Below are 14762 nucleotides of genomic sequence, written 5' to 3' on the forward strand. Positions count from 1 at the left end.
AGCTGGGGAAGCCTCTTGTCCTTTGTGGTGTGACTGGGATGTGGGGGCTGGTCACCTGGGTGGAAAGTAGCTCCTTGCTTTCTCATGCTCCTTCTTTGGGGAGGCTCGTTAATGTGTTTGGAGATGCAAGGATTCTACCTTAATCATCTCTTTCTGTGACTATCCAGTAGTCCAGGGGCCTGTGCTGAGAGAACCAATCCGCAGTTCTGCCTGTCCCTGTAGTTGTATTGTCCACAAAGTGTCCAGGCACTAGCCTTATTCACAGATCAAACTCATGTCACAGTTACTTTAGGCTAGGCGACAGGTCGCGGGATAGGAAAGAGGTTTTCCTCCAAAGCTTTAGACTGTCGTTAATATACATAAACTTTGGAGAAGCTGAAAGATTGCGGATGGTAAGTGTATTTCAAGAGGGTAAAGAGGTGTCTATTATCCTTCAGTTATAAAGAAGATTATGTTTGTGGGAAACATTAGGGAAATGTCTCCAGGAGCAATGGCGTAAGCAGTTTAAAAAAATTTCAAGGGATGTGTGTGTTGTGTTGGAAAAGGAATGAGAGAGAAACACTTAGGTTCACTCAGTTTTGTACCTACTGTGTGCAGTGCATCTTCTAGATGGTGTGGGCAGGGAGGCTGCTCTGGGGGCTGGGCTCCACATGCTGGCCCCCATGATGCATGCCTGGACCACCTTGAGGGGAGTAGGGGCTTAAATGGGGGACCTGCATTCACTGGGAGCTGTGGTCCTCAATTCTTTCAAATGCTGCTTCACCTTCGGGGGCAGCTCAGTGGTCTAACACATAACGTAGCACCGTCGGGTTTAAATGGAGAAATGTCTCTGTCATGTACACATCACAGTTCTCGATGCTGGAAGCTCTCCATGAGTCGGTTCTCAGGAGCGTCTTAAATGAAGTAAATGCTACACAATGTCCTTCCTCTTCCTGTGGGGCCTTCTTCGTAGGCTCATTTCTTGGAGAAAGTAGAAGATGAGAAACCTTCCACATGCCTTTTAACTTCATTTGCTCTTCTGGGCCTCTGTGAAAGGATCCAGCATCTTGATTTCATGGAAAGTGCAGTTTGTGCTCAGAATTTATAAAACCTGCTATGTCCTGTGCTCATGTCCTACTGGGACGTTGTCCTCACAGCTATTGTCCCGCTGTCTTTGCTCACCTTCTGTGGCGGGCACACTTCCTGCCCTTCTTCAGTAATTCTTTGAGCCCCCGAGTATGCTCATGTGACACTCAGCCCTGTGGGTGCTTCCTGACAGAGGTCCAGCTGTTGGTTCCTGTTCCGGCCTGCTCAGAAATAGCTGGCCTCAAGAGAGTGGCTTCAGGGAAGCCTTGTCAGTTTGCCTTGATGTTTGTTTATCACTTATGTGGATGGTGGCAGCAAAAAGGGTGCAGGTTGTCCTGTTTTCTGGGCCTGGTGGTAGGGGATTTGGGAACCCCACCATTTCTGTTTCTTCCTTGGAGGCCCTTCATCCCCCCGCTCCCTGAAGGCTCAGTTGCTGTCTCTCATACTCGCCTCGTGTCAGTGTCATCTTCACAGCCTGTGGAAGTCGTGTTTCATTCGACAGGACCAGCTGCTCATTTCCCCTGCACCAGAGAGCTGGTAACCGTGGAGATAATCTGTTTACTCAAAGCCGGCCCCACCACTGTCAGAAGGGCCAGCCAGCACTGAGTTGTCTCATTGTGTGCAGACCTGTCATGCAACCCCTGGAGATGGCCACACGCTAGACGTCCAGGGGATGAGGTGTGGAGGGGACGTGGGCACAGACCTGAGAGGTCAGCTGCGGGGCCACACGGGTCAGCCCCTGTCCTCAGTCATGGCGAGTTAAAGATCTTAACACCCCGAAGTTCGTCCTGGGGCAGGGCCTCTGCGGCAGCACCCTGAAGAGATCAGATTCTAGAAGCAGCCAGCACTGTCCCCTTGGATGCTTACTGCAGCGAAGAGAGGAGGTGCTTTTGTTTACTCTATTGATACCTTTAGTGCATCAGTGTATTTTAATTGATTTTTTAAAAAAGACATGCAATTGTCTTTTAAAATAGGAAAGATACACATTTAGGTTATTTTACAGTATAGTCCAAAAAGTGACATTTAAAAAAATTAAATTTTTAAAGAAAAGCATTCTTGATTGAAATCTTTATTAAGTTTTGAACACCTGGGATCATGTGAAGTCTGTGTTTTTGGAGTCGTGTTCCATCGTGGAAGGTCACGGAAACCGGCTGAGCACACTTGAGTCCAAGGTTACTCGAAGGGTTACTTGGAACCATCTGGTTTAGAACAGTTTGTTTCTGTACCAGGTGGATACCAGATGTTTAGTATAAACAGCCTAACCAGGAGTTCCCGTGGAAAGCGTACCTGCTCGTCCAGCCTCATGGAAACTTACCATGGTGGTCACAGGGGCATTTCCTGTACTGGGCACTTGCTTTCCCAGTCGGTACCTTCCTTGAACCTCTTGGGAGCCCAGGGAGCTGGAGGGGAGGAAAGAGGTACCCGATGTCACCTGGGTGGATGCTCTTGATGGCACAGGTGACAAGGAAGCCATGGCTCAAAGGTTGTCAGTTACTCGGCTTCATCGGTACTCTGCCATGGCCACCCCAAGGGTGAGGTAGGGGTACCACTCTGGGCTGGGGCTACCGCTTAGGGTAGGGGGACTGCTGTGGGCTGGAGGAGGGACGCCTGTGTGTGTGGTGGGTTAAAGAAGAGCACTTTTGATTGAAATCTTGATTAAGTTTTGAATACCAGGGATCATGTGAAATCTGTGTTTTTACCTTCCTGTGGCCTTGGCTGAAGTCAGATCTTTTTTTGGTTTTTGGTGGTTCTTATTTATTTTTATTGAAGTATAGCTGATTTACGATGTCGTGTTGATTGTTTACAACGTTCTTTTCCATTACGGTTTATCCCAGGATTTGACTGTATAGCTCTCTGTGCTGTACGGCGGGATCTTGCTGTTGATCTGTCCCATCTGTGATCGCTCACATCTGCGAACCCCAGCCTCCCACCCCCTTCTTCCCGCAGCCCCGCTCCCTTGGCATCCACAGGTTTGTCCTTTGTGTCTGTGGGACTGTTCCTGTTTTCTCAGTAGGTTCACTTGTGTTGCATTTTAGGTTGTGTCGTATTTAGATTTAGATGTAAGTGCTGGCGTGCTAATCTTCTCTGTATCGTCCCAGCTTTAGTATATGTGCTGCTGAAGCAAGCAGTCAGATCGTTTTAAGTGTTTACTCTTCTTTGATTTGTCCTCTTCTCTGATGCACGTTCCACACAGGAATGGTTCCTGTTAGTAATGGAGCTTATGTGTCTGATGTTGAGAAGGACCCCGCTGTGATCCTGTCTGAAGTGTCAGTCTCCTGGGACCCATGCTAGCTGGTGGACCCCAAGGAGCAGTCATCCTGATCCCAGTGTCCTTCACCTGCTCTTGGCCTAGTGGCTAAGCGGTGCCCTCTGAATGGTGGAAGGGGTGAAACCACATTTTAAAGTGTGGTATTGCCTTTGTTAGTGATTATGAAGATTGTGAGTGATCATTACGGACATTTGGGACAGTGACATGAAGAAGCAGCTAAGGAAACCTGGAATCTCACTGCCTGGAGATCGGCACCATTGAGGTTGTAGCAGGTGGGGGCCGTGAGCACCTGGGGCTCTCAGCGTGATGCTTGGGCTGGCTTCATAGTCTAGGGGCTGGTCTGTCTCTCTGTACCTCTGTTCCCCTACCCCCAGGGTCAGTCGGACAAAGGCCTGGCCCATAGTGAGTGCTGATTGTCACCAGTATCAGCACATGAGCCATTGATAGCATACAGCCTACTTGAGAGTTCTGAGTATCCTACTGTCGTTAAGTATCCTTTGGGTAGCAGCATGAGTTGCATTGAGTGGCTGTTGTATGTAAACAGCACCCCCGTCCCATCATGGCAGGGTTTATTTCTGCATTTAGAACCATGGTGGCAGCAGTGCAGCCTCTGTGCCAAGTTGGGGACGGACCCCAGGAGGCCCCGCCACACAGGATCAGGGACATCTGCCTGCACTGCCCTCATCACCTTGTTACCCATTCCTCCCGAGTCCATGGTGAGTGGCTTGAACGCAGAGCAGTTCCAGCACTCTCCCCTCCGGACAGGTGCCCTGTGGATGGGTCATGGCCACACGGCCTACTGCATCAGCACACAGGTCCGGAGGTTTTGTTGAAAGTCAGGTTCTGCTCGTGTGATCTTCAGAAATGGCTCTCTTGTCCTTATTTTTAACATTTTCCCCCATGTTTCCCCATCTGCTGTTTCTCCCCTTTTTAGATTAGAATATTCACATGATACATGTATGTGAGCTTTTTACATGTAATTGCCATCACATCATTATCCATCATAACACACTTACCTTGTTTGTTATTCGCTTTAAAACTTTCTTGAGTGTACTGATCCACCGAGGTTTGAGATGCTTTATGTAGGAATGTTCGCTGATCTCTTCCTCTGGGCAGGTGATGTGGCAGGAGCTGCCTTGCACGCTGAGGGGACAGGGTGCCGTTAGATGGAAGAGTAGGTGCTTCTTGTTTGCTTCAGTCTTGCTTTGCGATTGTATTATGCATTTCACAAGGTCCTGCCCCAAGACTATGGGCTCCTGCCCTAAAACAGTAGCTTCCTGCTGTCTTGCCATTGTGTTTCTCTTTTGAGGAGAGCCTTTATCTGTGGCTAAATATGCATCCCACGAAATCCTGGACTGCATGCTTCACAGTGGGACCTCTCATGGTTTTATGGCATCTGGTGAGGGGAATGTCCGTTTCTGGCCTCTGGACAGCTGAGCCTTGCTCTCAACCATAGCACCATGGGCAGTGGTGGGGGGGGGGATCTTGTTCACAGGGAGGACATGTGGGAGGGCCCTTGGACCAGCGTGGCCATGTGACTTTCCTACGGAAGGGGAGGCAGAGGGCTTCGTGGGTGCTCCCGCGTGGCAGGGTGAATGTGCTGGGAGCACCTAGGGGAGAGTGGAAAGCAGGTGGTACGTGGGCCAGGTGCCCACCCCAGCAACACAGGATGCTCCAAGATCCCGCTCCATCATACCTGTGGAGACGAGCCCTGGCTGAGGTCTCCCAGGGTCTGTGGGGCGGGCATCCCTCACCCTCCAGGGAATGCCAGTACCCAAGTCTGCACTTCCCCCCGAGTGCAGAGTGGTTGGTGCTGTGGCTCGCAGCGCTGCCCACAGGTCAGCCTTTGGGATAGTTTTTTCAGATGTCCTGTGGGAACTAAAAGCTAAATGTCTGTGGAACCAGATTTTCTGTCCGTCATTTCCTTTCCCCCAGCAAATTCAGCATGTTTTTTTTCTGAGCAAGTTGGACTGCATTCTTTAGGAAGGTATGATGGCTGTTTGTACTGGTGGCTGAAATAGAAGTTCAGTGGTGCTGGCCACACCTGCTCCCGGGAAACTGGTGCTTTCCTGGGCTCAGAACAGGCAGGCGGGCTCATGGCTGCACAGGCAGTTCCATCATGTGCTGAGACTCAGTGGCATCTCGGGAGACTCAGCCAAATGTGCCTGGGAGATCTCATTCTAGTACTACTTGGGAGATTTGGCGCAGTGCATCCTGATAGATACTGAAGTGCATCTCAGGGGACATGGCTCAGTGATTCTGGGAGACTTGGCCTCATGCAGTGATATTCCTTATGTGATGAGTTTGATTTTTGAAGTAGTATGTTGTTCAGTTGCTCAGTTGTGTCCAACTCTTTGTGACCTCATGGACTGCTTGAATTAGTATAATTCATTACTTATCAAAATGCTTAACTTCTGAGCTGGCTGTATGGTGATTTTTTTATTTTTTAAGGATGCTGCAGATAACGTCTGAGTTCCTTCTGACCCCTGGATGTACATCTGTAAAGCCCTGCAGTGGGGACTTGGTGCTGTGAGGGTTAACTCATTTCTCTCACCTGGAGGCTGCTTTGTCCCTAGGCAATTGGCGTTAGACAAATGACATGCTGTCTAGAGAGAAGGGTATTTAAATTACATTGCTGGACTCTGGGTTGCCAAAAGGAAGCCCTCTGGGGAACCTTATATATTTGACATGTATTTGCAGTGTGTAATTGGAACCGTGAGAAAGGTTTTTTGTTCAGTGTGATTGAAGAGTTTCCTTATTTTAAACCTGTTGAATCTGGAAAGAGCTGTTAGTTTTTGAATTTTTTCCTCTGATAATGGCTTCTTATATAAGTTTAGGGCAAAGACTGTGTCTCCTTCATATACGACCCCAAAGCTCAGTAATTGCTCCGTATCCTGCGTGGACCGGGGCTGATCTGTCTCTTGTCTTCCCGTCCCTGGATATCCGAACTGAAAGCCCAGCTCATCCTTCTGCCAAGAAGAGCCTGGTGATGAAGGGCTGAGAGGTTGGGGGCAGCCATGGACCCTGCCCAGGAGCAGCAGAAGCAGGCCAAACCCATCCTTCTGTCCCCTGGGGCATGGTACTTCCTACCACCTTTGGGTGAATTGAAGCAGAGAGCCTCCTTTTTCAATTTTCTTATTGAAGAACTCTGTCATCTCGCTTTCTCTCCTGAGCTGTTTTACTTTAGGAAAATCAAATCCCTTTTCAGTAACCATGAGGCAAGTGTCCCACCATTGCTGTCAGTGGCCGTGTAGTCCCCTCTCTCAGACCCCAGGCCAGCAGCGAGGCCTGTGTTTATTGCTGGCAGCACTTCTTCCAGTCAATCCTAAAAGAAATCGGTCCTGAATATTCATTGGAAGGACTGATGATGGAGTTCCAATACTTTGGCCACCTGATGTGAAGAACTGACTCAATGGAGAAGACCCTGATGCGGGGAAGGATTGAAGGCAGGAGAAGGAGGAGACGACAGAGGATGAGATGGTTGGATGGCATCACCAAACTCGATGGACATGAGTTTGAGCAAGCTCCGGGAGTTGGTGATGGACAGGGAAGCCGGGCGTGCTGCAGTTCATGGGGTCTCAAAGTGTCTGACACGACTGAGCGACTGAGCTGAACTGAACTGAGCGCTTCTTCACCTGTACTTGGGCCTCAGCCACTGGTGTTTGTGGCAGGTGTAATAGAGGGGTCACCGGAGCTTTCGAGAGAAAGAATTTGAAACTGCCTGTGCGGAGAACTGGGGAGGGACCCGCGGGGAGCTGCAGCAGCCTGGCCGCATGGGTGGGCAGGGCTGGCAGTCGAGGCCCTGAGGTTCAGGCGGGCTCCGGCCTCTGCTCCCTGACCCAGCTGGGCAGATGCAGAGCGGTCCAGAGCCTTCATGTCTCGAGCGCCAGTAGCTACCCGAGCATATCACACAGGCACATGTGGGTGCCAGGGACCAGAGTTGGGGTTTGTGGGGGCCACCTTGCTACACAGAACTCAGAGCCCATGTTTTGTACTGTTTTTCTTCTCTCTCAAATAGGGCTGAGCCTGAGTGCAGCATATGGCTCCCTCTGCCCTCTCACAGCTGGCCTCCATCCCTTCCTCCAGGCAGAGAAGTGGGCCAGAGAGCCCTGTGGTCGGACCTCCGAGTGTAACGATTTTCCCTTCAACAAATGCCAGTCAGCTGTGAGAGGTCTCTTATTGTGCTGAGGCAGATCTCCGTTGGTGGGCACGGGTCACAGTGTGTGTCCTTTTCTCTGTGACTGGTTGACCTTAGGAGCCATCTCACTCTGACCTCGGCGTCAGGCGCCCCCGCCCACTCAGGGGCCTTGGGGGCCAGCGGTCAAGGGTGAGGCTGTGTCCTTGTGGAGGTGGGCTTCTCCCGGGGGTCCCTGAGCATTTCTCAGGGTAGCAGTTGGATGTGACGTCCACCTGACGTACACGTGGACAGTACTGACCACTGTCATTCATAGTTGTCTGTTTGGAAATTGATTTTGTCCAGTGGACCGATAAATTGGGACTCAGCAGTTAGCATCCAGATTTCCCTCAGGCTATAGAGTTGCTGAACGGTCTTCCCCAGAAGTGTCTGGGCAGCTGGGTAAAGTGGTGATTTTAGAGAATGTGGCGAGGCAGTGACATTGAGTTTATACGATGCGTCTCCTCAAGGTGCCATAGCCTGTTAGTTTTGACGTGCGTTGGGCCATGAATAGGCTACCCTCTTAGCACAGAGAGTATGAACAATGCTAGAAAACTAGGAGTAATTCCAGGTAAAGTAGAACTTTCCCAGGTAAGACAAATGAAGGCCAATTTTAAGCATTACAGATTTAGTTAAAGTTGAGATAATAATTTTTTAAATGGCTAATTAGATTTAACTACTTTATCTGAAATAGCTGTGATAGTGTGCTCTGGTTTGGTTTGGCATTTATACCTGCTTTGTATTTTATTTTTTATTTTATTGAAGTATGATTGATTTACAATATCATGTTAGTTTCAGATGTATAGCAGTGGTCTGGTTTTACATACACACACACACACACACTTTTCACATTCTTTTCACCTAAAGGATATTCTAAAATACTGAGTATAGTTCCATGTTGGTTATCTATTTTATTTTTATTTTAAAAGTTATTTATTTTTGGCTGTTCTGGGTCTCTGTTGCTGTGCTTGGACTTTCTCAAGTTTCAGTGAGTGAGGGCTGCTCTGTGGTTGTGGGGTGTGGGCTTCTCATTGCGCTGGCTTCTCCCGTTGTCAGGCAGGGCCTCTAGGTGCACGGTCTTCAGTAGTTGCAGCATGTGGGCTCTATAGCGTGAGCTTGTAGTCATGGCACACGAGCTTAGTTCTTATACTTTTAAATCCCGTTTGTTGTTGTTCAGTCGCTGAGTCCAACTCTTTGTGACCCCATGGATGGCCGCACGCCAGCATAAAACTCTATGCATGAGTGTCACATATTTTATTTTCTTTTAAAGTAAATTACATGTCTCTGGTAGACAAATCCTTCCCATATACATGAAATACATGAATATGATAAACTTAATAGGCAAATACTGTACAACTTCAGCTCCCTTAACCAGTATAGTGTTCTTCCCATGGGTCTTAAATTCACTTGTATCTTTATATAAAAAACTACATATACAATATTAGAAACTCAGTGAGACATTTTAAAATGGAACTAGAAAGATAATCTGTGTGTACTTCCAATTATTTTAAGTATCACAGATGATTTACATAATTAAACATATCTGGGTTATTCCTGAAGTTAGCACAGAGTGACCCTGGCTTGCTTTACTTTGTCATTCCTAGTTCTCAGCCCTGAAGCTCAGCGAGGTCACAGATGCCCTCTGAGCAGAGTTAGCACACCCGTGTAACGGTGTCCGTGCTCACTCCCCAGCTGGTGACTGCTTTTGGCCAGAATTAGAAACCCATGTGTTCATGTGGTCCCCTCGACAGCAAGACTCTGGGGGCAGGTGGCCTCTGGGTCAGGTACTCTTCTGTCACTGGACGGTGTCCTGGGTGACCTTGCCCACCCTCCTCTTACTCCCCTGATGTGCCAGCCCCCTCCCTCGCTCCTGGCGGCCCGTGTCCCTTTGCGTCTCCTAGGGCCTGGCAGCGTCCTTTGGGTGTGGCCGGCAGGCATGTCTGTGCCATCCTCTAGGAGTTTGGGGGCAACTCTTTAGAAACATTTTCACCTGAGTCGAGCTGGTGGACTTGTGAGTGACTTCCTGAGCGGGTCGTGAGTTTCCGAGTGACTTGGGGCAGGACTGTGGCGTGTGTTGCTCGCACCAGGCTCTGCGGGGCCAAGGTGCAGGCAGGGTGGTGTACAGCAGCCGCAGTGTCTGTGGCGTCAGGAGCGCGGCTTCAGGGCTGCCTCACAGTCTCTCTCCCCTGTGTGCAGTTGTCACCGTGATCCTGAAGGCTCTGACGTACGAGGAGAAGCGGGGCGCCTGCAGCGTGGGCTCCAACGTCCGGGATGCCGCCTGCTACGTGTGCTGGGCCTTCGCACGTGCCTACGAGCCTCAGGAGTTGAAGCCTTTCGTCGCGGCAATCTCAAGGTAAAGCCTGTTAAATGATCCTCCAGTCGCTTTGGACTAGTGACAGCATTAGCTTGCCTGCTTCACTGTCCGCTCCTATGCAGTGAAAACCAGCACAGCCTCATGTGGTTGGAAAAGTACCTTTTCCGTGGCTTCCTGGGCAGAGCATTGAGGGCAGCAGGCTGTGCCAGCCGCATGGACGTGGGCCCCACTTTTAGGATCCAGTGTCTGTGCCTGGGAAGAAAGAGATGTGTCCCCAGTATAGTGACGTCAGTTTTCTCCCTGTCTCCTGTCAGACTGCAGTGAGCCCCTTTGACCTGAAAGGGGAGTTCAGCTGTCCACTTGCGGTGGTTGGTTCCGAGTCACGCTGGAAGAGGAGCGGAGCGCTGGGTTGGTCATGGTTGTAACACTGACCCGACCACTTTTACTCAGAGATGGATTTTAACATGATCTCCAGTCCTGGAAGCTGCCTCCCACCAAGGAGGTGCCCTGACAAGAGTGGGAGACCCCCAGGTCTCAAAACGTCTCCACAGGACGACACCATCTTCTCCTCTGCCCAGTGCATCGGGCTCCCCCGTGGTCTGAGCACCAGCGGTGCCTGAGGGAAAGCCGCAGGGGATGGGGGCCACTCGAGGGTCAGGAGAGGGTTCTCAGGCTCGCTTACTACTCGGGTTGCGTGGCCAGGCTGCATCTCTCAATCTTGACCCTCACGTGAAGGGAAGGCCTGCAGAGCAGCCTGGGGATTCTGCTCCCTGCTCAGGGAGATACACTGCTTCCTAGGAAGTCGTAAAAGTGTATGACTTCTCCTGGCTGTGTCCACCCCGGGAGGGGCAGGAGGGCAGTAGGCTCCTGGAGAGGCTGTGGTGGTGTCTGCAGCCTGAGGCCTGGCTGCCTACTGCTTTCTTGCTCTGCTCCTCAGCTTTTTGGAAGCTGCTTCTATAACTAGAATGAAAGCACAGGTGTATTTTGCTCGCTGTTTCCATCAGTAGTCACAGCATGATGAGCCTCTGGGTGAGAGCTGTCTCACTCACAGTCGTGGCTTCCCACTCGGCTGAGGTCTTGTGCCCAGGGTCCAGGCAGGTCCAGCCCTGCACCTGTTGCACTGCCTCTGTGGGAAGCTGACATGCCCCGACTTCGGGGGACCTGACTTCAAAGGGTCATTCCCATTTCAGAGTGAAATCATATCGGCAGTCTTCTTTTTTCAGTTTAACCTTTGTGGCTGAGAGCGCTGAAGGTTGTAGGAACATGGGCCCCTCCTTTCTCTGGGGACTGTCTTTGGCTCAGCCCAGCCAAAGAGAGAATCAAGACTGAGGGCTGAAGGATCAGCAGAGGCGCTGGGCACAGAGGTGGGTGGCCACCACTCATAACGTCCTCTGCTTGGGGCAGAAGCTTCTCGCCACCCCATAGGTGAGAGCATCAGAGTCATAAGACTTCATTGCCAACTTGGAGAGACACAGTGTGAAGGGTCCTGGGCCCTATGGGCACAGATGAGCCAGAGAGCAGGATTCTGTGTGGGTCCTTGACTTGGGAACGGAGGCTCTTTCAGCCGCAAGCAGACACCATTGCAGTGTTCATCTCGGCAGAGGTTTTAATGCAGAGTACCAGCCAGTGAGGGTGTGCAGGAGTGCTGGTGAATGTTAAGCCTGGCTCTCGTGTAACGTGTGACGCTCGAAACATGGTGTCCTGGTGTGGGCGATCTTTCACAGACTCCCATCCAGTTCTCCAGGAGGCTGAAGGGGCACCGCACATCTTACTCCAGTGTGACCCTGTTACTCGGAAAAGGAAAGACCCTGTCTGGTGAAGGGGTCACGTCCTGGGGCTCGCGCCTGTCTGGGGAGACCAGTGACCCCACTGGGTAGCGGCCTCTGCGGCCAACCTTCAAGGTGAGGGTGATGCAGGGCAGGCCCTACCAGGGGAGCCCCAAGGGCTCTGGAATGTGGAGGGACGGAGGAGGTGGGTGGTCAGGATGCCAGGCTTTCTGATCTGGGATTTATTTTAAGAAATGGTGCTTGGGTTGAAGGACAGATCACAGCTGCAGGGACTGGTGGCCACGTCTGTCCGCAGAAACTCATGTGGTTCACTCGGGGCCTTTGATCTCGAGGAAGGCTGAAATTTCCCTGACGTCTTGGGCACGCCCAAGCGATCGCTGATGAGTTTACACTCACCGAAAGCACAAGCTGGCAGGGGAGCCCAGAGGCTCCTGCTTCACAGGCCTCCTAATTTCTCCTAATTAACCCTGGAGTTGGTGCCTTGTGGAGTTTCTGCTCAGAAGGGGCCCCTCTCATCCCCTTCCCCTGCACCCATCCCAGGACTGGATTGGCAAGTGCCCATTGGGGCTGTGCCTGACAGCTGTCTCAGTCCAGTTTGGCAGGTTCCTAGGGAGCCTGTGCTCCAACCCTTCCCGGTCCATCTCGATGGCAGGCCTGGGGGGTGGAGCGGGCAGGCTGCAGGGTGAGTCACGGTGCCATGTGAGCCTTCAGGACGCTGCTGGTGCTCGCCTCCCTGCCTCAGGAGTATCGGTTGGGGTGTGTCCTTCGAGATCTGCCTCCCTTGGTTTGTAATAAGTGACCACATTTTAATTGTCAGCTTTTAAGCCCATTCATCCTGGCACATGATAAAATCTTGAGATCTTCAACTATACTTTCACAAACTCTTCAGTTTGGATCCTGCAAAAGTAGACAGTTGAGATCAAACTGTAATTCTGTAAACGAACTGGACACATCTGATGAAGAGAGTCAGGCGGTGGTAATAATGAGACAGGACTGGGCTCAGCCCACACAGAGGGAGAGGTCAGAGTGTGGCTGGCCCCCAGCTCAGACAGCCAGGCAGGGAAGAACTCAGGGGTCAGCCGCTCACCTTCCTAGAGGAACCTGAGGAACTGTCCTTTCACTTCATCTGTGGATACATGCTCACCTTTGTTTTATAAATACCCCAAAGAAAGTTTTTAGGTCAGTTTGCAACATAGTTTGAATTAGTGTTGGTTGATTTTGAAAACCTGTTTTTCCTAAGTGTTACACATAGATTAAGAGGTGGAATAATTACTTTGTGGATAAGTAAATCGGGCTTCCTGAGAAGCCAAGCGTAATTTAGGGACAGAGAGAAACAAAGTTACAATAGTAGAGGATGGTCGTGTATTATTTTGAAATACCTTCTCACCAGTAATCAAAAGCTAATTTGCAAGATTTTAAGGAAAAAAAAAAAAGAGCCCTGTTGCCAGCATATGCGTTGGTTGTCACCTTCTAGCGATTTCCTCACCTGAAACTCTTTTGTAAGCCAAGCTCCTGTTGACATCAACCCTGCAGGGCCCCTCCCGTGCTAGGGGCAGTGCCCAGCTCAGCCTCGCGGAGCAAGCTGGGCGAGCAGGGCAGCGTGGGCAGCGCCTGGGGATTGGCTCCCAGATCTCTTCCTCGAGGGCAAGATTGTCCTGAAAAATCAGGAAATGGCAAGCATTGCTCAAAGCTACGTCTTGTTCCCACTCAGTGTTTCTTGATGGCAGACTTCCAGGGGGAAGATAACCTTTTTTTGTTTCTTGAGAAAAATTAAGTGGCAGTTCCTGACCAGGGTGTTCCCACCCGTCCACCTGTTAGGCCTCCCCTCGGTCTCCATTTTGGCTCTGCTGTGATTGAAAGCACTTGGCAGGTGTCTTGTGTTTTCCCGTCACGTCAGCCGGCTCCTGAGCTTTGATTCTTCTGATTTAGGGAAAAATTTAGCCACAGGCGGGTCTTGCAATTTATTCCCCAAATAGTGTGACTTGTAGCTTTTAAGCATGGATGGGTAAGAAATCATCTGTCTTGATATTTTAAAAAGGTTTTGACTTTGAAATGACAAGATTACTGTTACTCAAGGTAAAAAGGATTTTTTTTTTTAATTGCCACAAAAATATTAGACAAACTAACAAAAATTGAGTTTGGGGTAAGATCTGCTCTTTGCTGTACCTGCTAAAAGCCAGGTGCCTGGAACTCAGAGCAGGTCTGGGCATGTAGCTCCCCTGACTCGGACAAGAAAGAAAATCCCTTTCTGTTTGACATAGACCATCCTTCTGTGTTGGGAAATCCTGGTGAAGTATCACCTGAACTCTCTCAGTGAAAGCAAACAGGTGAAATACCGAGAGCGTTCCAGGCCTAGTGGCTGCCATGTGCTCAGCATGGTCCTTGCTGGCTGCAGCCTGGCCTCTGCACCCCTCTCGGAAAGGTGAAATGAGAGCACAGAGTCACGCTCCGCCCCGTTCTGCTGAGGAAAACTGCACAGCCCACAGGACATGGGGGCCCTAGAGAATCTCTCATGTTTATATGTAACCATTGTTGTCACACGTACTGTTATTTGAAACATGCTAGTATTTCCAGATGAGCCAGTTTTGTTCTGAAAGTGTGAAATCAGAATAATTTTCAAAATTTAGTCCACATCAGAACAGTATTAAAAACCTGTTACATTCACAGAGGTATATACAGTGGACTTGTTGAATTAACTTGAGTCTGTACTTAAAAGCTGTGCTTTTTAACTGGTTTTGTTATATTTGTCCTTCTGTGAAGGCTGGTTAAATGTGGATAAAGCAGTAAATGTTTTAAGCCCTTTACTTACGAATGCAGAAGCAACCTGATGGAGGTTTGTGGGCCCATCTGTGGTGCCCCAGGGTTAGGGTCTTAGGCTGTGGCCAGTGCTGGCCCTTTGGTAAACCGGTCTTTGGACAAGACTCACCCTGCCTGTCTGAGTTGGTGTCCTGGCCCTGGGGCCCTCGTGAACTGTGGGGGTCTGCCCATGTGACCACAAGGCCCAGGGTATGCTCACCGTGAAGGAGCAGGGGCCTTGCACCCAGAGGCAGACCGCTGCTTGCCATTCAGGGGGCTTTCTGCTGGGGTTCCCATGACACACAGTCTCTCCAGGAAGGACTGCTGTGTGGCCAGTGAGACCTTACCATGGGGGGG

General features: G+C 50.4%; 1 protein-coding gene across 1 annotated transcript in view; it reads left to right on the forward strand.

The window, feature by feature from the left end:
• TBCD (tubulin folding cofactor D) overlaps positions 1–14762 on the forward strand; it is a 142582-nt gene that overhangs the window by 70083 nt on the left and 57737 nt on the right. The window contains exon 14 of the mRNA XM_020907279.2: positions 9705–9861. Coding sequence (XP_020762938.2) covers positions 9705–9861 — 157 coding nt within the window. The remainder of the gene's footprint in view (positions 1–9704; positions 9862–14762) is intronic.

Source organism: Odocoileus virginianus, chromosome 17 (genome assembly GCF_023699985.2).
Source record: "Odocoileus virginianus isolate 20LAN1187 ecotype Illinois chromosome 17, Ovbor_1.2, whole genome shotgun sequence".
NCBI lineage: Eukaryota > Metazoa > Chordata > Mammalia > Artiodactyla > Cervidae > Odocoileus > Odocoileus virginianus.